Below are 25,966 nucleotides of genomic sequence, written 5' to 3' on the forward strand. Positions count from 1 at the left end.
TCTCTCTTTTTCCCTCTCTTCCTCTCTCTCTAAAGTCAATAAAAAAAATTTTTTCCCCCCACCTTTGGTCATTGAAAGTACTTTTGGTTGGCTCCTGTATCACTTTGACATGCCCCCATTCTCATAGAGTTGTTTTGTTTGTTTGTTTTTGAGCACTTCCTTACTTGCACTACCATACATTCCAAGCTCATCCTGTATATCCCCTGTTCCAGTTCTAGAATCAGCAGTTTCTCCACAAAGCCCTGTTTCCTTTTATTAGAGAATACTTTTGGTAATCAATATCCGGGTGCTAGGTGTGCTCATTGCTACTGGAGTATTGCTGCTTCTGGGCCCTCATAGCTGGAATCTTGTGTATATACTATCTGTATATTTATGCATGTCTATATTTCTATGTATCCATTTCTATAAATCTCTGTTATATATAAATATGTATCTGCATTTATCTGCTAAATATGAGTTTATACTGATGTCTCCATCTCTGATGCATTACCACATGGATCGTTCTAGTCTTCTCCCCTTGCTTATCTATAACCTCCCACTCCAACAATGAGAAACATGGCTCCTGCCATTCACCATCATTTACTTAATTGTTCAATCCCAGTATACATTTATAGATGTATATCAGTTTTGTTAGCCTAATACTCCGTATCTGAATTGTTAACCTGTACTCCCACGGGAAACAACTTTATCAACTGTTTATTTTTTAATATCCTACCTCCTTGTTATTAACCTCAGAATTGGGAAGCGAACCCAAGTACCTTTATTTTTATTTTGGGGGGAGGTTGATAGGGGAAGGCAGAGAGTGGCACATATGATAAGTCCTGTATAGGTGGTAGCTGGCAAATATTCACTTGTGGAGAGGAGCATTACATTTAAATTTAATCTGAGTATACTTCTATTTGTTTCTAGGGGCTATATTTAACTTGACAGTGCTTGTTTATATTTATTGATTTCAGAGAGAGGAAGGGAGAGGGAGAGATAGAAGAACATCAATGATTATTGATCGGCTGCCTCCTGCATGCCCCCTACTGGGGATTGAGGCCCCAACTCGGGCATGTGCCCTGACTGGGAATCGAACCGTGACATCCTGGTTCATGCATCAACGCTTAATCACTGAGCCATGCCGGCTGGGCCTGACAGTGTTTTTGATGATTCTTTTTTAATGTGAATAGTATTTTGGTCCATAGTATATCTCTTGAGAATATAACAGAATGTGAAATAGTCACATATTTGCTGCATCTATTTCTAAATGGTTTCCACTGTAATTAAAATCCTATACGACAATTGTTTTAGAAATTATTTGGAAGGCTCATTTAGGGGAAATAACTTATATTCTTATCTTTCCCTTGTTATTTGGTAGCACCTTTATATATATGCATGAAAAAACTTGAAGTTAGGACCCTTACCTCTGCCAGTAAAAGATTATTTGTTGTGGTTCAATATTAGCCATTTCTTGTTGCCGTTTATCTTGAAGAATTCACATACTGGTACAAAAACTCTTCTGTTTTAAAGCAATTTTGGGGTTAAACTTTACACTGTCTTTAAGAGTTATGACATCAGGCCTGGCTGGAATGGCTCAATGGTTGAGCATCGACCTAGGATCCAGGCGATCGTGGTTCGATTCCTGGTCAGGGCACATGCCCGGGTTGCAGGCCCCATCCCCAGTAGGGGTCGTGGAGGAGGTAGCCGATCAGTGACTCTCTCATCATTGATGTTTCTATCTCCCTGACTCTCTCTGAAATCAGTAAAGATATATTAAAAAAAAACCAAAAAGTTATGACATCATCAAAGACTTACCATGTATCCAACAATACAGGAGAATAAAGGTTAAAGCATAGACTTCAAGTTTGTATCCTCTTTGCTGCTTAAACTGTGTGACCCACGGGCAAATTATTTACCCTCTCTGAGCCTCACATTTCCTTATTGGTAAAATATGGATGATATTACCTCTCCTATGGGATGATAGTACAGATTAAATGTGATTAAGCCTATAGCACAGTGCCTGGTAGTTAGGATCAGCTCAATAAATATGATCTAAAACCAAAACCTTCAAAGCAGCAAGAAAATGGATAAAAGTTCCAAAGATTTATACTAGTATACATCTCTTTGTTCAACAATTATTATTTGGACCAGACCATTCAGAAAAATGGTCAAAATGAATGATTCTTTTATTTTTTAATCTTAAAAGTCCTCTCAAGAGAAGGCTGACTCTTCTTCAAACCTGGGAAATGCTCACCTCACCAAACTTAGCATGCTAATAGTGGTTGTCAGCATGAGATACTGTTGTCTCCCTAGGCCCCACTTTGTGGGGTGTTCCTGGGATCTTACAGGAGGGGCCAGGATGCTAAAAACCTTGTGACACATGGAACAGGCTTGCATGATGAAGAATTGTGTTTCAAACTACCACAATAATAGTATACTATTAAGACACACTAGACTAGACTGATACAGTACTATCTTTAAGCTTCTCTTTCAAACACATTTAGGTGTCACAGATCAGCAAATGTGTCAATGAATAAAGCACGGCCAGGCCTTAGTGTCCGGGACACAGTAGAAATTAAGCAAGATGGAGAGTATATGTCCTTTCTAAACCAGAGAGTGACTCCTCACCTTCAACCAGTTGTTGCCTACTGTTGCTAGATCTTCTGATTTTTCAGAGGAAAGCTAGATATTCACATTTTTAACTCTGCCAAAGCAGATGGGTGGGTTGGATTCAGCTCACAGACCATTGGTTTGTGATATAATTACTTGAGTAAGTTAGCTAAAATGCTGGCAGAGGAAAACAGTCAGGGCCATTACAGCCTCAGAAGAGTTTGTGGAAAGAAAGCACTAGGTGTCAAGGTCATTTTCTAGGGGTTTGAGAGTTGTAGCATCAGACCAGAGCTCTTGGGGAGCTTCCTCTGGGAGGAGGAATTCTGTTGGGAGAAATCCCAGCAGCTGCTGTGTCCTGTGATGCCGCCACTACTGAATTGGGGGGGGGGGGGGGGTAGCTGCACTACTGGAGGAAGCTTGAGTGATTCCACTGCTAAGCATGCTATCCCAAACACCCACTCTTCATCTTGCCTTCAGAAATTAGGAGTCCCTGCAAAGCTCACAGGCAATAAAGGCTTGACCCCACAGAATCTCCTGGGTTTTGTGGCTTTGAAACTGTGATTTATGCCTTCACTATTTCTTCTTTCTTGATCTAGGGTTACCACCTACACAGCTGTGTCCATCTGTGCTTTAGTGGGGGTGTCTCAAGGGCCTAGGAATTTGGTCACATCCTAGCCTAGCCAGTACAGGTCAGATACTGCTTGAGTCCTCTGCCTGTTTTTGTTTTGTTTTTTAAAATATGTTTTTTATTGATTGCAGAGAGAGCAAGGGAGAGGGAGAGGGAGAGGGAGATAGAAACATCAATAATGAGTCATTGATCGGCTGCCTCCTGCATGCCTCCTACCGGGGATTGAGCCTGCAACCTGGGCATGTGCCCGAACCTGGAATCGAACTGTGACCTTCTGGTTCATGGGTCAACACTGAACCACTGAGCCACATCGGCCAGGCTCTGCCTGGTTTTAAGGTATCAAATCATTATTCATCACTTTAATATTGTATAAAAACTAGCATCCCAGTATAATGTTAGACAAACTCCATGTGTACTTTGCATAGTTGTTGCATACATTGATATACAGTTGACCCTTGAATTATGTGGGGGTTTAGGGGTGCTGACCCCCATGCAGTCAAATATCTGTATAACTTTTGATTCTCCCAAAACTTAATTGCAGTTGTCTTTCAGTATCCGTGGGGGATTGGTTCCAGGATGACCCCCCCCCCCCCCCGCAGATACCAAAATCTGCAGGCGTTCTAATATCTTATATAAAATGGCATAGAATAGTGGATACTGTTGGCCCTCTGGATCTGTGGATTCCCAACCAAAGATCAAAATAACTGGTTTTGATCCGCAGTTGGTTGAATTCGCAGATGCGAAAGTCAAGATTACACATGGCCAACCGTACATTTATTGAAAAAATCTGCATAAAAATGGACTTGCGTGGTTTAAACCCATGTTGTTCTAGGGCCAACTATATATGGACAAGAATAGATTGTTATGTTTTGATCTGTATCATATCCAAATATAAGATACTATATGACAGTGCTTCATTTTTGTTGTATTCCGTGGGCTTAAATACAAAAATATAGTGTAGGACATTATTGTAAAATTAAGTTTTGTGGGGTTTTTGAAAAGATTTTTTTTGAGAGAGGGAGAAACATCAATGTGAAAGTGAAACATCAATTGGTTGCCTCTTGCACACCCCCTACCAGGGATCGAGGCCTCAACCTGGGCATGTGCCTTGACTTGGAATCAAACCAGCAACCTTTCAGTGCATGAGACAATGCTCAACCAACTTAGCCACACTTGCCCGGGCTAATTTTAGCTTTCTTAATGTGGCTACTAGAACATTTAAAATGACTCGCATTATATTTTTATTGAAAATGCTGCCTTAGAGTTTCAGTGACTTGCCAAGGTAGGACTCCTGTGACTCTAGTTAGGACTCCTATGACTGCTGTAAAATTATAGATTGCCTTATTGGGAAAAATGGAAGTAATGTTTGATCAAAAAGGTGGGTAATTCAAACACTAAGAACTTTGAAATAATTTAGTTTTTATTTTTATTTTTATATCTTCATTGATTTCAGAGAGAGGAAAGGAGAGGGGGAGAGAGAGAGAAAGAGAGAAACATCAACGATGAGAGAGTCATTGATCAGCTGCCTCCTGCACGCCCCCGATTGGGGATCGAGCCCACAACTCGGGCATGTGCCCTGACCGGGAATCGAACCCCGATCGCCTGGATCCTAGGTCAACGCTTAACCGCTGAGCCGGGCAATAATTTACATTTTAAATTAAAGCCTATATTGTTAATCTGGTAGAATCTCTCAGCATTTCGGACTTGGGATGTTTTTAAAGGGGCAAACTGGAAAAATATACCCACTGATTAAGTAGCCTAAACTCATTTTTCTTTTTTCCTAAGCATTCACAAATTGTTCTATATAGGTGATCCCTGATAACCCAGTATTTTATTGGGATGGGTGTGCAGGAGGTGGGGGGCAAGGTTCATCTAAAGGTTCATCTATAAATTTTTCTATCTTTCTTGCTAGATTGGTTTAGTATAGTAAAATTAATTCTTGTCTGGCTGGGTATGGCTCAACAGTTGAGCATCCGGGTTCAATTCCTGGTCAGGGCACATGCCCAGGTTGTGGGCTCAATCCCCAGTTGGGGGCGTGCAGGAGGCATCCAATCAATGACGACTCTTTCATCATAGTTGTTTGTATCTCTCTCCCTTCCTCTCTCTGAAATCAATAAAGATATATTTTTTAAAAATTTAATTCTTTTTCATTTAATAAACATTTGAGCAGATACTAGGTAAGGCTCTGGAAATGTAATGGTGAACAAGGCATAGCCCCTGATAGAACTACAGGCTTTCTGTTTGCTTTTTGTTTTGTTTTGACTTTTAATTTGGAAATATTTCCAAACTTACAGAAATTACAGGAATATAGTACAAAAGAACACTGTATACCCTTTACCCAGATTCACCTACTGTTAACATTTTTTCTTATTTGCTTTATAATGTACCACCTCTCTGTGTGCATGTATGTGCATACATATTTGTGCATACACACATACATACATTTGAGAGTAAGGTACAGATGTCATTCCCTTTACCCCTAAATGTTGCATTGCATAATTCCTAAAAAGTAGGGATATTCTCATCTATAAGGACAGCACAGTTATCAAGTCAGTAAACTTAGTAAATTCAATAAATTTAACATTAGTAGAATACTTTTTGTAATCTACCATCTACATTTCAATTTTTTCAGTTGATCCTTTCATTTATTAAAATATTTTCCCCATTTAGTATAAGATTCAGTCTAGGATTGGGTATTCAATTCAGTTGTCATAGCTCTATCTCCTTTAATCGCTGATATTTTTCTAGCCTTAATCTTTTATGACACTGGCATTTTTAAGATGACATTCCCACCCCCTCCTACCTTCTGCTTTTTAAAAAATCTTTGAGGTTCATCTCTCTCTGTTTTTTATTTCAAAGAGAGGAAGGGCGATAGAAACATCAATGATGAGTCATCATTGATCAGCTGCCTCCTGCACGCCCCCTGCTGGGGATCGAGCCTGCAACCTGGGCATGTGTCCTGACGGAATTGAACCGTGACCTCCTGATTCATAGGTCGACACTTAAATACTGAGCTACACTGGCCGGGGCTGCTCTTTTTTTTTTTTTTAAATAGAACATGTCTCATATGGGATTTGTCTTTCCTTATGAGTCGTTTCAGGTTATGCATTCATGACTGGAATACTATAAAGTGGTATGTTCTCTGGTTATCACATCTGGAGGCATACGTTGTCCATCTGTCCTTCATTGATGGTGTTATTTTATTCACCCAGTCAAGATGTTTCTCAATTTATCCACTGTATAGTTAAATTTTTTCCCCTGCAACTAATAAGCAATTCTTTGGGGAGATACTTTAAGACCATTTATATATCCCTCATTCAGATTCCCCCCTAGATTTAGTATCTATTGATGATTGTTGCTTAAAGCAGAGTCTGTATACTGTGATGGCTACAAGTGATGATTTTTTCAGTTCCAGCACTCTCTGCATGTTTACCAGTTGGATTCTACTGTAAGCAAAAGCTCTCCCTTCTCCACCTATGTAAGTGTGTATTTCACTATTATTGATATGGACTCATGGGCTCCTTTTTTCTACAGGCCTATAATCCGTTACTGTCCTTAATTATTTTGGTGCTTAAATTGTCACAGATTTGGCCAGTGGGACCCTCTTTAGGCTGACCCATAGGTCCTGTGACCAGCTCCCATTATTTTTTGAGCTCTTCCTCACTCTCTGGCATAGCAGCACATTTCAAGTAGAGCTACAGTTTTATATGAGACCCTCTGGTACACAAGTGGCTTCAGTATAGTGTGTTCGGTACTCCCGTGAGGAGCACAGCCTGACGTGGTAGCACAGTGTAAGGTCCTCTAGCCTAGTGTAGGAAGAGAGGCAAGGCAGTAGGACTAAGGCCGAGGGTGGGGTGGAGGGAGTGTCAGTGGAAGGTGCCACCAGTGCCAACATGTAGGGTATCAGTATGGCTTGGAAAAGCAGAAGGGAGGGAGGAAGATAGAAAAGTGCCTCAGGCAGATTATGATCATGGGCTGATGCCCTGAGAAAAGGTGGCACAAGGACATCCATGCAAAGGATCACACATGCTGTTTGGTTTGGAAAGAGAATGTACGAGACATGATCAGATTTGCATGTTAGAAAACAAATATTCCGTCTGTGATGTGGAGGAAGGCAAGACCTATAGAGAGATGAGCAGGAAGTTGATTAGAATAATATTCAGACATGCCCTGAATAATAGTAACTAATGTTTCCTGACTTACTACTGTTTTCCATTTAAATTCTACTGTTATTTCCATTTTATAGATGAAGCTTCAAAGGCCTAAGGATTGAATATCTTTTCTTGAGACTAATAAATGCCCGAACCAGGGTGTAAACCATGACCCACTTGATTTCACACAGTTTAGTTGGTTATGCAAGAACGGGAAGTCACACCCTGGTTTCTAATTTTGTTAACTGAGGGGTAACATTCATGGAGAGAACAGAGAGTGTTTGTGATAGAGTTCCTTTTTGGATATAGTGACTGATATCTTTGGGCACATTCTTATGGTGCTGTGTTTTAGGCAGTTGGTTATTATGTGTCTGGAGTCTTGGAGAGAGTATGATGCTTAAGATACCAATTTGGGAATCATCAGCCTTTAACTGTTTTTGAAACCTTAGTAGTGGGTGTGATCACTGGGAAAAAACAGCTAGAATGAGAAGAGGCAATTTAGGGCAGAAACAAGGGGAACATTACTGTGATGAGAAGTGGGAAGAAACCAGGCTACTAAGATGTCACAGAGGCTGCAAAAAGGAAGGAGTGGCCTGGCTGGGCGTGGCTCAGCGGTTGAGCGTCAACCTAGGATCCAGGCAATCGGGGTTCGATTCCTGGTCAGGGCACATGCCCGGGTTGCGGACTCGATCAATGACTCTCTCATCATTGATGTTTCTCTCTCTCTCCCTTTCCTTTCCTCTCTCTGAAATCAATAAAGGTATATTAAGACAAAAGAAATGAATTGCAGGGATCAGAATAGTACAAGGTGGCCAGAAGGCCCATGTATGTGCACACTGGAAGTGATCTATATTCTTCATCCACATTTTACATTTTCCTCATGTTTCTCAGACATCTTTCGTGTTGGTGGCTGGAAATCATTAAGCAGTCCTTAACAGTTCTTTTTACCTATGGTTAGGTAGAGTCTTATACATAGGAGCTTTGTTGCCACCTTATAGATACAAAGGGTGCATAACTCTTGATAGTCTTGGCTCAGAAGGAAGAAGAGAGACATCTAGATGCTCAGTAAAAGTCAGCAGATTGCATACAAAATGAAATTCTTTTTTTATTTTTTAATATATCTTTATTGATTTCAGAGAGAGGAAAGGAGCGGGAGAGAGAGAGATGGAAACATCAATGATGAGAGTCATTGATTGGCTGCAGCCCACAACCCGGGCATGTTCCCTGACCAGGAATCGAACCCCGATCGCCTGGATCCTAGGTCGACGCTCAGCCGCTGAGCCACGCCCGGCCGGGCACAAAATGAAATTCTATGCCTATAATGAAATTCAAATTAGAGATTCCATAGTATTTTAAAAAATTACCCACTTAGTTATAAACCAGCAAAAGTAATTCAATATTTTCCTTAAATACTTTTAAATTTTCTCTAACTTTAAAAAAAAATTGATTTCAGAGAAAGGGGAAGAAGGGGGGGAGAGATTGATGTGAGGGAGAAACATCAATTAGTTGCCTCCTGCAAGCATCCTGACCAGGAATCAAACCGGCTACCTTTCACTGCATAGGACAACGATCAGGCAGCTGAACCCCACTGGCTGGGGCAATACTTTTTCTTTGTAAAGCATTCTCTGTAGTTGTCTACATTGCTCTAAGTAATACTTTGCTTTAAAGTTTTGGGGCCTGTTTGTAAGAAATAGAAGATTTGGTGTGGGATGACTCTCCCTTATGTGTGTGGTTTAAACATGTGTCTTATAATTATTGTTTCCATGGAGTCCTATGAAGATGTAGGTGATTACATCTCATTCTTAAAAATATTTGACTATCTAGTGACTGAGCACAGCAGAAATATTATGAGATTGTATGGTATACACTGTATTTTTTTTTTGCCTTTAAAAATGGAAAATAGTAAGCCCTAGCCATTGTGGTTCAGTTGGTTGGAGCGTCGTTTCATATACCAAAAGGTGGTGGGTTCGATTCCCAGTTGCAGCCTGTGCGGGAGGCAACTGATCTGTTTCTCACATCGATGTTTCTCTCTCTCTTCCTCTCAGAATCAATTTTTTAAAAACGGAAATAAAGATTATAAAGCGGATTGGTTAATTGCCCTTTGATGCTGCCAGTTGATTTATGATTTCATTATTACTGCATGAGTTACCTTATTTACATGGGTGCTTAACTCAACTAATGCCAGTAAGATTCTAGTGCTAGTGTCAGTTTCCTCTACTTAAAATGGCAGGATTTGGGAGTACAGTTTAACATGTGGGCCAGCGGCATCACAATTAGGTGAAAACTTAGCTGGGCAGGTCTGGCTAATGATGGGCCACCAGCATCATTTTTGAAAACAAAAGATTCCACGTTTCCATTTTTGTTTGCCCGGTTATTTCATTTAGATATTGGGTTTCCTTCACTCAGGCTTCAAATTCAAACCTTTTGGCTTCAAAATACAGGGAGAGCCTGGCCGGCGTAGCTCAGTGGTTGAGCATTGACCTAGGATCCAGGCGATCATGGTTAGATTCCCGGTCAGGGCACATGCCCAGGTTGCAGGCTCCATCCCCAGTTGGGGTTGTGCAGGAGGCAGCCGATCAATGACTCTCTCATCATTGATGTTTCTCTCTCCCTCCCTCTCCCTTGCTCTCTCTGAAATCAAAAACATATTAAAAAAAAACTGTAAACAACTCAAAGAATTCTAACAAACTCACGTCTTTCTCCTACTCCCAAAAATAAGAACTATTCCTAATATGCACTTGACAAGTTTTCACTTGCTCAAACTATACAAATTTTAAGAAACACTGTGCCAGATGTAAAAGATAGCTATTTAAAAAAACAACAACGGGAGAATATAAGGCAAACAGGACAAGCATGCTTTGTGGTGATATTATCAAGTCTTGTTTCCTTATTTTATTACTTCAGACATCAAAATAATTATGCTGCTTTAGAGAAGTGCTGTGATGATAGCCCTTGGGAAAATGAGTGATTTTATATAAGTATGATTTTTCAAGGCTAGAAAAGTATAGTTGCCAAATAATACTACTATGTATTTTTAATGTAGTTGCCTTTGTTTGTTTGTGTTTTTTTTTTAAATGATTAAATGAAATTGAAGTTTGAGGGGTTTTGGCTTTTTTTGTAATATGTGGCTATATTACATCAGAAAAGTCTTTGGCTAAGTTGAATTTGTCAGTTTTCCAACTTTCCATTTTAATATATTAATGGTTTCTATTTGAATAAAGTGACATACGTAATTAAAGTTAACCATACCTTGATTTCTTTTCATAGAAAATGACTGCGGTGTTGGAAGACCATTGCTATTGGAAGGCCGGTTAGCATCCATTTCCTAGAGAAACTTGACCACCATTTGCTCTGGCATGGCGCAAAGCGGTCCACAGCTTGATATGCAGGTTCTCCTTGACCTCCGACAACGTTTCCCTGAGATTCCAGAGGGCGTGGTGTCTCAGTGCATGTTACAGGTAGATTAACCACCAGTGATAGTGATTAAGCTACATATTTCCTTACTAGAGGAGCTAGCTTTGTGTGTGGCGACCAGAACTCGGTTAAATTTTCTTGTGTAGGGGGAAGGAATGACATTTGGAGCAAGATTTCTCAGCTTTGGCACCATCAACATTTTAGGCCGGATAATCTTTGTTGTGGTGGTCTGCCTTGTACATTGTAGGATGTTTAGCAGCATCCCTGACCTCCACCCACTAGATGCCAATAGTATCCCCACACTTGTGACAGCCAAAAATGTCTCATTGACATTTGCAAATGTCGAATGGAAGGCAAAATCTTCCCCATTGAGAACCACTGATTTATTAGAGAAAAAAGCAAATGTAGCCCCGCCGAAAAGGTAGTAAAAAAGATTCTCCTCACATTTCAATTGCTTGGGCTGTCATCAGACCCCAAAACTGTAGAATTGAATTTTGAATCTCAGATTTATAACTTGTTGGACTATATACTTTTGAGTCTATTTTTAAAAGTTTGTAGAGTTCACTCCCTTTCTTAATGTTTTTCTACTTGGTAAATGCCACTAAGGCCACTTTCTTTAGTTTAATCACATTCCTTTTGTCTTGTCTTCTAGTGGAATAAAGGTCTTTCATCTCTGGTAGACCATGCCTTCTGCTCAAGGCAGCAGACTTATATCATCCTTCGGAGGATCTTGGGGTTTTGGGTTATAGTGTTTCCCTATTTGGTTGACATTTGGGAGCAGCACTTCTTGCCTACTGGATTCCCTCACACAGTCAGTTCAAACTCTACCTTATTGCAGTATGAGTGGCTCAGGATATAGCCTAGACCTGTATACAGTTGAGATTAATTACGAATAGAGAGACTCACAGAAGAGTGGTGGTAACAGAGGTGCTTTCTTTGTTTGCAAGCCCTTCTACTAGGTGTAGAACTTTGGGCTTCTGGTTTTAGCGTTATAGTTTCTTTGTTTTCTCTCACACACATTCCCAGTCTGAATTTCTGCTCTTTAGCCTCTTATTTTGGCCTCTGGTAGAGTAAAGGTGATACCAGACAAAGTGGGGGTTCCTCTTCTCCACTGGGCGCTGCTGGGGGTAGACTTCTTACTCCTGTGCAAGTCTCAGAAAATTCCTTTTCTCGGGAATTTTCTGAGACTTGCACAGGAGGATGAGTGGTTTTTATTTGCGTGGAATTAAGTCCCCGCGTTTCCAAATTCCCATTTCCTTCAGTCAGTCATAGAAGTGTAGCTGGGGTTTCAGTAAATCCAGAAGCAAAGCCAGTGTCCAGAGTTTCCTTTCTATGTTGGAGACAGGTCTAGTTCAGCATCAGGCTAGTTGCAGTCCATTAGTCCATTGTGTGGGGGCAGGGAAGCAGGAGCAACAGAGCCCCACAAGCCTACAGTCACATACGTCCCAAGCCAGCCAAGAGCATAAGAGAGTGAACGTCTTTGTTCAGGGAATTAAGTATCCCAAATCTTCATGCACTTGTGTGGCCACGCCCATTCAGGCCAAAGACCTCTGTTCCCAGGTGTGACTGATGAAAAGCACCTTCCCTAGACATCCCAATTTTACTGGACGTGTGGCTACCTTCCTTTTGTCCAGTCCCTGAGTGTTTTGCAGGGAACATGCCTGTAATGTCTGGCTTTCCCTTTCTCCTTTCCTATTATTAATAATTAGCTAATTACAATGGTATCACTTATTTTCCACTGGAGTGAAATCAAATGAGGCTCTGGTTTAAAGCACTAGTTCTGGTCTTTTTATTTTATTTAGTCCTTTATTACCTGTATTTTTTCATGGCTTAGTGTCTTCATGTAATGGAACTATAAATTCAACTCAGTGAACATTTGGTGATAACTTACATTGTCCTTAGTCTTACTTTTTTGTTCCTTTGGGATTAATAGAGTTAACTGATATGGAACTTACCTCCTACTGGGTCTGGAAATACATGATACTCAGTAGTTTTCATTTAATACATAAGCCTTACAGCCTCTCTCTGGGCTATCATCCCTCAATTTAGGATCACTTTTTGAGAGTATGATCCTTTTTTGCATTGATGCTTTCAAGAGTATTCATATATTTCTTCATAAAAATTCTGACCTCTTTAAACAGTTTTGATTTTTTCATGTTTATTGTTTGAAAAGTTTTTTTATCCATTTTTTTTCTTTTTAAGACATTTATCAGGTTAAATATGACATTTGAATCTATTAAAATATCTTTTTTATGTGATTTAAAATTTTTCTTCATAGGAAGATTTACTCAACTTGTCACTGTAGACACATTTGAAATAGGCTGACAAATCCAACTTTGTATCATTTTTAGTTTGGATCCTTTGTGCAAGAGTACTAATTAGGCTACCTGATTCAATGTAGAAAACATGAAATTTCAGGATCATTAATAAAAATGTCAGATAGTAAAGTGTTCATGACTGCTTTAGGTTTCAAATAAAACTCTTAAGTTTGTGTTCTTCCCTTAATCCATTGGTTTATAAAAATACTTTAAGGAGATAGTTTTATTTTCACTTTTCATATTTTTCCCCCTTCAGTTATGTCAGTGAAATTTCTAGTTGGCAATCAGTTTGAATCCTTTGGCTCCAAATTTGCGTAATATCTAGCTTTTCTCCCTTGACCAGTGCGATTTCCAAGAAAGATAAGAAAAAACCCAGACTTTGAGTTCTAATTATTTTCTTCTTAAATTTCAACATTATGGTTTTCCTATGGCTGAGAAAGTATTTTTAAACGTATTTGAATTTGAGTATCAAAAGTTTTATATAAGGAAAAAGATAAAAGTTACCTATGGAATTTTCATAACACCAGTTTAAATTTCTGAGAATTCATTTTGCAAAAGTTTGCTTGACCAAATCTTTGTACTTCCTAAAGCTTTATAGTAATGTACTTTTGGCCTAGCATCCTCTCCCTTGAAGTTTTTGTTTTAGGGGAAAGAGCACTGGAAGTCAGGAGACCAAGAATCTAGCCCTGGCTCTCTTGTTAACTAGTTAAGTGCTTGTTGGCAAGCCGTGCAATTTTCTAGGCATCACTTTTTTTATCTGTAGATGAATTGCATTGGAGTAGATGAACCCTAAGAGTTCTCCCAGCTCTAAAATTGCAGCATCGTATGTCCTATCTTAGATTTAACCTTATTTGGTTCTCGGTAGAAGTATACTTTTCCGTAAAATAAATATATGGTGATAGGTATGTGTATATATTTATGAACTACCGAGAAGGTGATGATAATTGAGGGATGTTAATAGATTATTTCTTTTCTTTAAAACTTTTGAAAAAAAATTTTTAAATTGATTTTGTGGAGCCCTGGCCACTGTGCCTCAGTGGTTAGAGCATTGGCCTGCGCACTGAAGAGTCATGAGTTCGATCCCCACCCCTGGTCAGGGAGCGTGCAGGAGGTAACCAGTTGACGTGCCTCTCTCACATCAATGTTTCTCTCTCTTCCCCCGCCATCCTCTCTCCCTCCCACTCTCTCTGAAAAGCAATGGAAAAAATATCCTCGGGTGAGAATTAACAACAAGAAATTTGATTGGGTAGGGGAGAAACATTGATAGGAGAGAGATACATCTATTGGTTGCCTCCTGTACATGGCCTGACCGGGGATTGAACCCTCAACCTTCCAGTGCAAGGGATGACACTTCAACCAGCTGAGCCACACCGGCCCGGGCAAGAAACGTTATTAGATTATTTTAAAGACAATGAATAATAGTGTTTTAAGCTAATAAAATAGTTGTGAATTTGTTATTTTAATGAAAAAACTAACTTATATCTTAAAATTTTTAAAAAAGGAGGAATCCTGTTAGTATTTTCATTACCGTCGATTGGAACATCTGAAATGTTTGTGTGCTATTACCATCTGTGTGTGTGTGTAACTCAAATGATTTTGAAAGTTTACCAAGTTGCCTTTCATTGGGTAAAAACTCAAAGACTAGACTGTAGGAGTGTGAAGAATTTCATTAAGTCAGTCAAGACCTGGTTTTGTGTTAAATTGCCATAACTTTGGCGAAGTTATGGAGCCATAGTTCAAAAAGTGGACTTTTCTTTTTTACTTATTTCTTTGTTTAGTTTAATCTTTCACAATGATACAGACAGTTGAAGTTATAGAGGGATACCTTTGGTTAAAAGAAAAGAGTGTTTTAGAATTTTTATTGTTTTTACTCTAGGAATTTTTATTATAATTTTTTTCTCCTTTCGTTCAGCTCCTTTAGAAAACTAAAGCATGGTTATTTTCATGTTTATCAGTTTAAATATTAATGATGGCTATTACTTACACTTGTATATTTGCAGCAATTGTGGTGAAGCCAAGATTAGCCCAACATTTTAATTTGTTGAGATGCAACAAGTATAAAATGAGTCCTGGAATTGGAGTCAGAAAAGTTGGGCTTGAGTCACAGTGTTCATTAGTAGGTACTTTATTTTTCTGTAGCAGTAGCAGTAGCGGTAGTACTAGTCATGTGAGCGAAATGTCTATAAAATAATATGAATCATTTGAGATATCCTTTTCAGGATAGATAACCATGAAGCTTTTTGTGCTTAAAATACTGTTCTGTTTATTCTGTAACAATCATATTTGCATAAGTTGGGCAAAGCTTGACTTCCACTATTAGGATTTGTTAATTTTGCTAATGTTACTTTTACCATTTTTCTCCCCTAGAATAACAACAACCTTGAAGCCTGTTGCCAAGCCCTTTCCCAGGAGAGTAGCAAATACTTATATATGGAATACCATAGTCCAGATGACAACAGGATGAATAGAAATCGCCTTTTGCATATTAACCTGGGTATCCATTCTCCTGGTAGCTACCACCCAGGAGATGGAGCGCAACTTAATGGTGGTCGAACACTGGTACATAGCTCAAGTGATGGACATATTGATCCACAACATGCAGCAGGTAAACAGCTGATATATTTAGTTCCGGAACCTCACTCGGCCCCAGCTGTTGTGGCTGCTACTCCCAACTACAATCCATTTTTTATGAATGAACAGAACAGAAGTGCAGCCACTCCTCCTTCACAGCCACCTCAACAACCATCTTCCATGCAAACAGGATTGACTCCATCTGCTATGCAAGGGCCTTCACCACCACCGCCGCCACCTCCTTCATACATGCACATACCTCGGTATAGTACAAATCCAATTACTGTTACAGTATCCCAAAACCTCCCTTCTGGACAGACTGTACCAAGAGCTTTACAAATTCTTCCACAAATTCCAAGCAATCCCTATGGGTCTCCTGGTTCTATTTATATTAGACAGACATCTCAGAGTCCATCAGGAAGACGAACTCCTCAGAGTACCCCATGGCAGTCCTCACCACAGGGCCCAGTGTCTCATTATAGCCAGCGTCCTCTACCTGTTTATCCGCATCAACAGAACTATCAGCCTTGTCAGTATTCTCCCAAACAACAGCAGATCCCTCAACCTGCTTACCATTCGCCGCCTCCTTCTCAGTGTCCTTCACCCTTCAGCTCTCCACAGCATCAAGTGCAGCCTTCACAATTGGGCCACCCAAGTTCCCACGTCTTTATGCCACCTAGTCCTTCAACTACTCCACCTCATCTGTATCAGCAAGGACCTCCTAACTATCACAAACAGGGAAACCATTCAGTAGCTTATCTCCCATACACAACATCTAGCTTACCCAAAGGACCCATGAAGAAGATAGAAATCACAGTTGAACCCTCTCAAAGGAGTCCTTCACCTATCAGTAATCAGCCGTCTCCACGGAATCAGCACTCACTGTACACGGCCACCACTCCACCTTCAAGTTCTCCTTCAAGAGGGATATCCAGTCAACCAAAACCTCCCTTTAGTGTCAATCCTTTGTATATTACATACACACAGCCAACTGGACCTTCATGCGCTCCATCACCATCTCCTCGGGTGATACCAAACCCAACTACAGTTTTTAAAATTACCGTAGGCCGAGCAACGACTGAAAATCTTTTAAATCTAGTGGACCAAGAAGAACCTTCTGCAGCCCCAGAACCTATTCAGCCCATTTCAGTGATACCAGGCTCGGGGGGAGAAAAGGGAAGCCATAAGTATCACAGGAGCTCTAGTTCTGGATCAGATGACTATGCCTATACACAAGGTAATTCTATCCCTTCTATGAAATTTAATCTTTGTGGTGGGGTGACAATCTCCTATTCAAAATGAAGTCATTTATATTAGCTGTTCAGTTTTAATTAAATGTTTAGTAGCATTCATTAAATATTGGGCAGTAGCACTGCTATTAAGAATAGGGTTAGTGCTTGAGGGCCATCTACAGACTTAATTTTAAAATAGGAAAATGTAGAATAGTGACCTAATAAGACATTTTTTTTAGGAACAACAGGCATTGGGAGAAAAATATAGACAAGTGAAATCGATACTGTCAAGAATACAAACTACAGAGTGGGGAAAAAGAGGTTTATAGAGGGTCAAGCTCCTCAAGGTGAAAGAATTGGAACCTTTTCTGTAGAGGATGGCTTAAAGGATGTGATGATATTTATAAGTTGGCTTGGTAATAAAGAACACTGTTAGATTAGTTAAAAATGGACCCAACTAAACGTACAGGAGAAAAGAGTTTTTTAAAGGCCTGTTCAGATTGTTTGAAGACATCTGAGAATTTAGCATTCTTTTAGTATGTAAGAAGGGAAGTAATTGATTGTAATTCAGTATGCCTGGTATTTAAAATGAGGAGAATCTTAGGGAAACTTTGGATGTCAGAGCAAGAGGGATGTGTAGATGATGTCATTTTGGCAGCAGTTACAAGCTAAATTAAAGCAGATATGGAGGTAGAATAGCATCAGAAAGACATGAAAGTAAATGCCAGCTCAAGTTGGATGACAGGGTTCCTCACAGGTATTCTGTACGTTAGCTGTGCATACGGAACTTTCCCGGTCACTTGTTCAATGTTATTCTCTGCAATTTATCTGTAACGCTATATAGCTTTGCTGTTACACCAGCGAGCAAGGATGGAGAGGTTAGCAAAGCAATTGAAACTTGAGAAAGAGGAGTTAGAGCGATTGAAGGCTGAAGTTAACGGTATGGAGCATGACCTAATGCAGAGACGGCTCAGAAGGGTCAGCTGCACCACTCCGATTCCAACGGTAAGTGATCTCTTGGGATGTGTTGGATAGGCAGGGGGTGGGGGGTGTACCTTGCAGTTTTTTGTTTTTAAACAATGGATGAAGAACTTTTGCCTTCAATGATTCTCATCAAAATAATTTCGTGCTTTATTTTTTTTCATATGTATGAGTTCCATAGGCTTATTAGTATTTTCAAATACTGACAATTATAATCAAGCTATAGATCTCATTTACAAAAGTTGCTTTCTGTCAAAATAGAAATGAAGAGTGCACCCTTAGCAAATATTTTATAAATTGTTCTCATGTATTCATAGCACATTACATATATTTTTCCAAACATTTAAAAATTATTTTTCTAAGTATATTAATTCAGATGAGGTATGATGAGATCAATATGAATTTTGGGAGTGTTGACTATAGACTATTTTAAGGCAGAGCAATTTTGTTAATTAAGTGTAAATAAATGTAGAAACTAAGATAGCAGTATTGACAACAGTCTTAACAGGAACTGCTCTAATGAAAAGATTTGGATAATATTTTTAACGTGTTGGTTAATATTTAATAAAGATCTTAAACAATTCTGAAAAATTTGAACAAACCTCTAAAATCTTATGATATCACAAACTTTCTCTGATCCAACCACTTATCATTTCACCTTTTAACATTCAGTCAACGATCATATTTTAGTTTGTGAATGTGGTCCAGTGCTAGGTTCTTAGTGCATACCTGCTAGTGGAGAAATAGGTATCAACAGATAATACAGTGGTAAGTGCTCTGTATGCTCATGGTTAGTGATAAGAGAATTCGTACGTTAACTAGTGTCTGTACGTACTCAATGCACTTCTCTGCTCTCTCATATTCCTCCTGCTGGAATGCCATTCTAAAGCTCTGCATGTACAATCCTGTTTTTCAGGGCTCAACTCGATCTCTACTTTTTTCAGAGCCATTCCTCATTTTCTTAGCCCCTCTAAACTAAGGATAATCTCTCTCTCAAAGTTTACAAGTTTAGAGAAGTGGGCATATATGTCAGGCCTCTTGCAGACAGATTGAAGGAAAAAGGGGTGAGGAACCACTGCCCTAAACAGTATAATATTGCTGTGTAAGCAGAGAGGAAAGGGGGAAGGCATTTTAGAAGGGAAAAGAACATGAGGCAATGATGACTTGAAGTCGAGACAGAGACTTTCAGGAAGCAGCAATTACAGTTCCCTCCCTTTAAGCTGAGATTTCTGATGTCTTAACAGGGTCATGTGCATAGGTGGAATGGGGCTTACGCCTTGAACTCCAGGTTGAGGTGTTTGACCTTTATTCTGCTGGTCATGTGAAACTAGTGGATGTTTTTGAGAAACAGGCAGTTTTTGTTTTTAAATTTTTATTTTTTTAATCCTCACCTGAGGACATACTTAGAGAAAGGGAGAGGGCGAGGAAGAGAAACATCTATCAGCTGCCTTTCGTACTTGCCCTGACTGGGGATCAAACCCACAACCCAGGTATGTGCCCTGATCCGCAATCAAACTGGCAACCTTTGAGTGCACAGGGGGATGTTCAGCCAACTGAGTCACACCAGCCAGGACTGAGAAACGGACATATTTAATAATTTAGTGAAATTTTTTCTAATGTTGAAAACTTGGAATATTACTAAGTTATCTTTAACTGAAAGGTGATATTTCTGTCTTATTTTTTCTCACTTGAAGTCTTAATTGAATCCTCTGATGAGGGGAGATACTGAAGAATGTAACACATAGGGAAACTACCTATGGTGGTTGGGCACAAGTCTTTTAGGTACTTGTAGGGCATAAACAAATTTTCATAGCATATGTTATTTTCTCTAACAAAACCATATAAGCTTTAAATAGCAGCCCTTTACTGTGTGATAATCCCTGCTAAAAATAAAGCCCTATTGGTTTTTTGTTGTTGGAAGTAGAGAACTATATAATGTAGCACAGGTTGGTGCTTTAAAAAACCCAGATTTTAGATGAGAGCTTGTATTGATGAGACTTCTTTAGAAAAAGTGGGAAGTTGTTAAAACTGCTGACCTGGGTTGTAATTTATTTTATAAAAAAAGTTAAGAGAATTTCAAAGATAAATAAAATAATGAACTCCCATGTAGCCATCACCCAGTTTCAGAAATTGATAATATTTGAGGAGTGAGAAATTTGAATGTGTGATTCCCCTGTGTTTCTGCTGCCAGGCCTAGAGTAAAATGGAGGACTATTAGGAGTGCATGGTTGAGGGACAATTACAGTTAAGACAGTGAGCTCTCAATTCAGGTGTGAATTTGAATCCTACTTCTGCTGCTCTCCTATCACTCATATATCCTTGGATAAGTAACCTTCTCTGTGCTTCTTATCTATAATATATGTCAGTACCCATCTGATGAGATTGTTGTTATGATTAAATAACACATTAAACAACTTCTATAATGCTCAACAAATAGTATAAAATTAGGGTTGGTTGCAAGATACTGTAAAAATCTGCTTGAGATATATACAAAAATCTGAAGCATTTTATAAAAATGATTTCCTTTTAACTTTGGGAACATATATAACACAAGAGTATATTATATGTAGGAAATTAATCAGAAAACAAAGGATTTTGTCAGAATTTCCTTTTTGTTCATAGGGGCTTATTTGAGGCACATGACATAGTTGAAAGAGTGCCCTCATAGGCTCTGGAGCTGGAACAGCTCTGGCACTTACTGGTTATATCTAATTTCTCTACAGTTGATTTTCCCTAACTAGAAAAGGGAATTATAACAAGTACATTTTAATAAAGAGACAGTGTATGTAAAGTGGCTGGCATGTTGTAGGTACTCAATAAATGGCTATCCTTATTTATCATTATGTAGGATTACATAATAGAGAATTGACTTTTTTGCTATTGAGCACATATTGCTACCTTCATGTTTTCAAACAAATTTATTTCTTACCAAGCAGTGTATAAAAAATTGGTTAGAAGTGTGACTAGTGAGATGGAACACACATCTCTGATCAGCTTGTGTATAATTGCAAACTTAGAGGAACTAAGGAGGGTGAATGTGCAAGATGCACGACCGCCAACATTTTTCTCAATATACTATTTGTAAAGCATTGTATTCAATACTGTAGATGTCTTCTCTTAAAGAGGTCTGTATGTAAAGTCTGTATGTATTTGTGTGCGTGCATGTGTGTGAGAAGAGATAATGCAAGGCAGTAAGTCAGAAGTGCTTGCCAACCTAATGGTAGTGATATTAAATGCCTTCAGAGTTCAGAGATAGAAATGTTTGTTTGCTGGTAGGGTTCAAAGGTGAGACAGTTTCAAGGAGAAGGGGGAAATTAAGATTTTAATAGGCAGAGAGCTGATACACACATACCTGTGCCCAAGTTTTTCCTCCCGTTCATCTTGTTCTGACTACTTGGGGTTTTGGACTAACCCACAGCACTGAGTCCCAGATGAATAATTGGGGCCAAGCCACGAAAGAACTTCAGTGGTCTTCAACCTTGGTCTCTGTGAGACAGCTTCTTAAAGTGCTGAAATAGTTGGCTGAAGGGATTTCTGTCACCTTTTGAAAAAAGTTTAGATATAAACATCTTGGTAGTTTACGAACAACTAAATTACGCATAGCGAATCTTGAAACCCCTTCATGAAAAACTGTGCTTTTTTGACAAATGATAGTGACTTCCAGAAACAGCTTTTTCCCCTCAACCAGAAGCTGTGAAAAAGGACAGGAATCTTACAGATAAACTGTTTAGTGAGTTCCAGTGGTTCTGCTGTCTTTGGAAATGAGCCTGTTGACAGCTTTTTTTGTTGTTGTTACTAGCAAATGTGTAGTAGCCTCTTGAGTATAAAGTGTAATACAGTATTTGCAGACTTAGTTACAGAGCTTCACTATTCAGGGACACTATGGCGGAAACATTCCCCCCCCCAATATATAGGAAGGATCAGCTCCTTTAGGTACTTGACTTTGCTGATATGATCCTACAAAGAAAACAGGTTCTTTCACATAGTCCTAGGAAGACAGCATCACTCTTTGAAATCCTTGAACAAGTGCTTTATCTTTAAAACATACCAGAGCATTTACGTTAAACTCTTAATATTGCCTGTTTGGTAGACAAGGTATAAGCACTTTACATGTTAATGTCACATAGGAATGAGAAAAGAAAAGCAATCCCTAATAAATATTTCTAAATGACTTTTATGTTCCCCTGGCATTCTAAGGGATTTGTAGCTCTTACTATATTTTGCCTGTAATAGCACTTATTTTAAACTCTTGATACCTGCTGATTTAGTGGGCATTCTCAGTTATTCTAGTAATACCTCCTAACAGCATAAGATCTTGCATTATTGTGAATTAAAGTAACCCTTTTTGCTCATTTTTCTTCACCCTTATCATAACATATTTAGCTTTTAGCAAAACACACGTTTTTAATAGAATGGGATTTTATTTTGTCTTCCTATCATAGCAGATTTTTATCTTGTACTTTGTAGAGTCACTTTAGAAACCAAGTTAATATCTAGGCTGTGCTGAAAGCTTCGGTACTCATGCCTCTGGTGTCTAAACCCTAACCTCTTTACATACATGTAAAATAGTAAAGGCATTCAGAATGACAGGAAATAAAGTCTTCCAAAAAGCCTTACATAACTGAAGAATAAGGCGCTTTTCATATTTCAGTGTCACATATCTGCCCTGAAAGGCCTGGGGAGTCGGCTGGGCTAGAAAGGTTGAGGGGGAAGGAAATAAAGTTGGAGGAAGAATGGAACCCATTTGTTCCTGAAATTTTCATGTACTAGGTTAATTGCTTCTATATAAGTTCATATAGATGACTTATATAAATTCTGTCTCTTTTATAACCTTGGGAAAATTATATAACCTCTGCGCTTCAGCTATCCTCATGTGTAAATTAGGGGTGATATTAGTATTTACCTTGAAAGATTGTTTTGAGGAAAGAATGAGAGAATTCTGATGAACACAGTGCCTGCCACTCAGTAAGTGTCAATTAAAATTAGTACTATTGTAATTTTAACTACCCTGGACAAAACTACAATCATGGATGTTGCTTGTTTAAAAGGTTCATACTTAATAGTTTCCCTTATAATGAAAACGTAGAAATAAAATATTCTCAGTGTTCTGTGATTAAAATGGTAGTATTTTGTATGATAGAACCGTCTAGTATTGTAGCCTGCCACATTATATGCAGATTGTTTATATGTGGCCATACTGATGTCCCCATTTTACCTGACAGTTCCTTGAAAAATACAACACATACGACTTCTTAATCATGCCCTCTTATGGACTAAGGCCATATTCTTGGTAATAAGCAATCAGAATGATTAACATGAATAGCAGTTCTTAAATGTTGGGCTTGATAATGACTTTCCCACAATTGCTATTTTGGGTCCTTTCTTACTAGCCTGAGGAAATGACAAGATTGAGAAGCATGAACAGACAACTCCAGATAAATGTTGACTGTACACTGAAAGAAGTTGACCTCCTTCAATCTAGAGGTATAGACTTGATTATTTGGTAAACCATAAGTAATAGTGTGGTGTTTTAAGCTGCTTAAATAGCAATCATTTTGGTTTTATAGACTTAAGAGGTAGTTTTTATCCATTATAAGATTACCATCTTGGTAAAGAGATCGCTCCACCCCATTGTCATAGATCAGATTGGGGGATCAGAAAACAGTTTTACTTTGGTAATTTCATCATTATTCTCTTTTAGTCATTTATTGTAAATATTTTATAAGTTGATGGGTTTTAATTCTAAAACTTAGTAGGTTCGTATTATGTGAGTCATCTAAAATATTTGTCAAAATAGGGATCCCAAATTAGAGTATCAGATTTCTTGGTTTTAAAGTTAAGTTCCATGTGCCATTTTTTATAAGTTTTCTGTTATATGAAAACATCCAACTATATCTTAGAGTTTTTGGTTTGTTTTTTGTTTTTGTTTTTTTACTTTCTTAGAGATGTATACTACAGTAGAAGCTTTTTTAACTGACTTTTGTTTACCCAGCTCACCAGGGTCAAGGTGTTCTTATTATTGCTCCCATCAGTATAATTGTCTGCTTACCAAGAGCCAGTTGTGCTATTTCCTAAACCTGTTTATGCCAGTTACTAAACAGACATGAAGGCAGGAGAAGTTGCTTTTCCTATAAAAATCAAAGGCAAATCAAATAGAGACTGTGAATTAGACATGGGTGAAAGTAAGTAACTGTAAAGGGTCAAGGAGGAAATTAAAAATCTAAGGGGATTCTGCCTTCAAATTAAATGTTCTTACAGTATCTTTCTTGCTCCATTCTAAATAAATGAAAACACAAAATTATAGATCAGGGTTCAGCAAATTAGCCTGCTGTTTAAATAAAATTTTAATGTAACATAGCCACACCCATTTGTTTATATATTGCCTTGGACTGCTTTTGTGCTTCAGCGGCACAGTTGAGGGCTTGCAACAGAGACCTGCATTACAGGTTCACAATGACTAAAGTGTTTATTATCTCCTTTACAGAAAAAGTTTGCCCACCATATTTTTAGCTAATCACAGATGTAGTTTATATAAGAAAGGCAATATAGAACCTTTAGTCAACAGGTAAAGAAAAGGTCTTGGCCTGACATTAAAATATTGCCATGTCTATGTTTTGTTACATTAAAGTTGACTTGTAATTTTTCTTAACAGTTCTATGTTTTAATCAGCCACCCTCCCCTTACTGTTCTTAATTATGGCAGCTAAGAGAGCTTCTACTGTATTTTAAGAGTTACATATAAAAGTACCCCATTGCCATTTTTAGGCAAGGTTAAACAGTAGAAGCAAGGAAACCTAAAAAGATATGGAACTATCTGAATAGAAGTAAATTTGAATGTGAAAGTTGAACGATCTAGTTAGGTGCCCTTAAAGTTACTTTCAGAAGTCTAGTTACTCTACAGCCTACTAGGTTTAAGCAGTGAAAGAATTACTATGCATAATGTGGGGTCTATACAAACTGTTGCTACTATATTAGAAGATAGCACTGATATTTTTCGTTTTGCTTATATGTTCTTTGAGGCAAAACAAACACTTAAACATCTGGTTAGAATATTTATAGTAAGCCTAATGGGATCTAGAAATTAGAATATCAGCTGTAACTTAAGTAATTGAAGAAATACATATACAGCATCTTAAAGCATAAAAAGATCCAATTAATATGTCAAATAGCATTGTGGCTTCCATGAGCTGTCATAGGAATTATTTTCAGAAAATATCTTAAAATAGCACAGCCAGATGGATAAAAGTATTTGTAATAGGACCTGCAAGGGAAACCATTATTAAGATTTTATAAGCAAATAGCTGTATTTTTGGTCTCCACTGAGCAACAAAGAGCTCTTTTTGGTGCTTAAACATTTCTAAATCTTTTCTATTCTCTGGAAAAATTTTATATGAATTTTCAATCTAAACTTCTTAGTGAGAGGAATCTAGACATTTGGGGGTAATTAGATTAGATGTAAATCAGTGCATGATTATTTTTTGAACTTTTTTAAAATTGATTTTTAGAATAAGAAGGGGGAGAGAGAAATATTGATCGGCTGCCTCCTGCACACCCCCTACTGGGGATCAGGGAATTAAGCCCTCAACCCAGGCACGTGCCCTGACCTGGAATCAAACTGGCAACCGTTCAGTGTTTGGGATGATGCCCAACTAACTGAACCACACCAGCCGGGGCAGTGCATGATTTGATGAAAAGCAGCTTTATTATTGGTTTTGGTGAGAAAAACTTTTGTTGGGGGAAAAATTAGGTCTAGAAATCAAGAGATCCAGTATTTGAATTTTATCCTCTGGAAATAAGCATGGGTACAGATAAAGCTTAATTGGAATTGTGCAGAACAAGCAGATTGTAGTGTTAGGGTCAATAGCTGGCCCTGGATCAAAACTGACCTTGGAGGAGTTCTGGCAGGAGATGGGGCTGAAATAGACACTAGACTGGGGAGTGAACATTTTAAGAGGGATGAAAATTTTGTGGCAAGGCAACATTCTTAGGGATTATTCTGTTACTCTGAAATTGGCACCATATCATCTTTTATCATTGATAAATCTGTAGGTGACATTTAAGATTCTCCTTTTCTTGAAGA

General features: G+C 38.5%; 1 protein-coding gene across 4 annotated transcripts in view; it reads left to right on the forward strand.

Annotated features, from left to right (window-relative positions):
- TAB3 (TGF-beta activated kinase 1 (MAP3K7) binding protein 3) overlaps nucleotides 1–25,966 on the forward strand; it is a 64,329-nt gene that overhangs the window by 20,395 nt on the left and 17,968 nt on the right. For 2 of the 4 annotated variants that reach the window (XM_081124983.1, XM_081124985.1), the window contains 4 exons: nucleotides 10,639–10,829; nucleotides 15,471–16,911; nucleotides 17,751–17,911; nucleotides 23,278–23,371. In XM_081124983.1, coding sequence (XP_080981109.1) covers nucleotides 10,728–10,829; nucleotides 15,471–16,911; nucleotides 17,751–17,911; nucleotides 23,278–23,371 — 1,798 coding nt within the window. In that variant the 5' untranslated portion in view covers nucleotides 10,639–10,727. Of the gene's footprint in view, nucleotides 1–6,629; nucleotides 6,699–10,638; nucleotides 10,830–15,470; nucleotides 16,912–17,750; nucleotides 17,912–23,277; nucleotides 23,372–25,966 lie in introns of all 4 variants that reach the window. The other 2 variants (XM_081124984.1, XM_081124986.1) reach the window with 2 other exon arrangements.

Source organism: Miniopterus schreibersii, assembly GCF_964146895.1.
Source record: "Miniopterus schreibersii genome assembly, chromosome: X".
Taxonomy (NCBI): domain Eukaryota; kingdom Metazoa; phylum Chordata; class Mammalia; order Chiroptera; family Miniopteridae; genus Miniopterus; species Miniopterus schreibersii.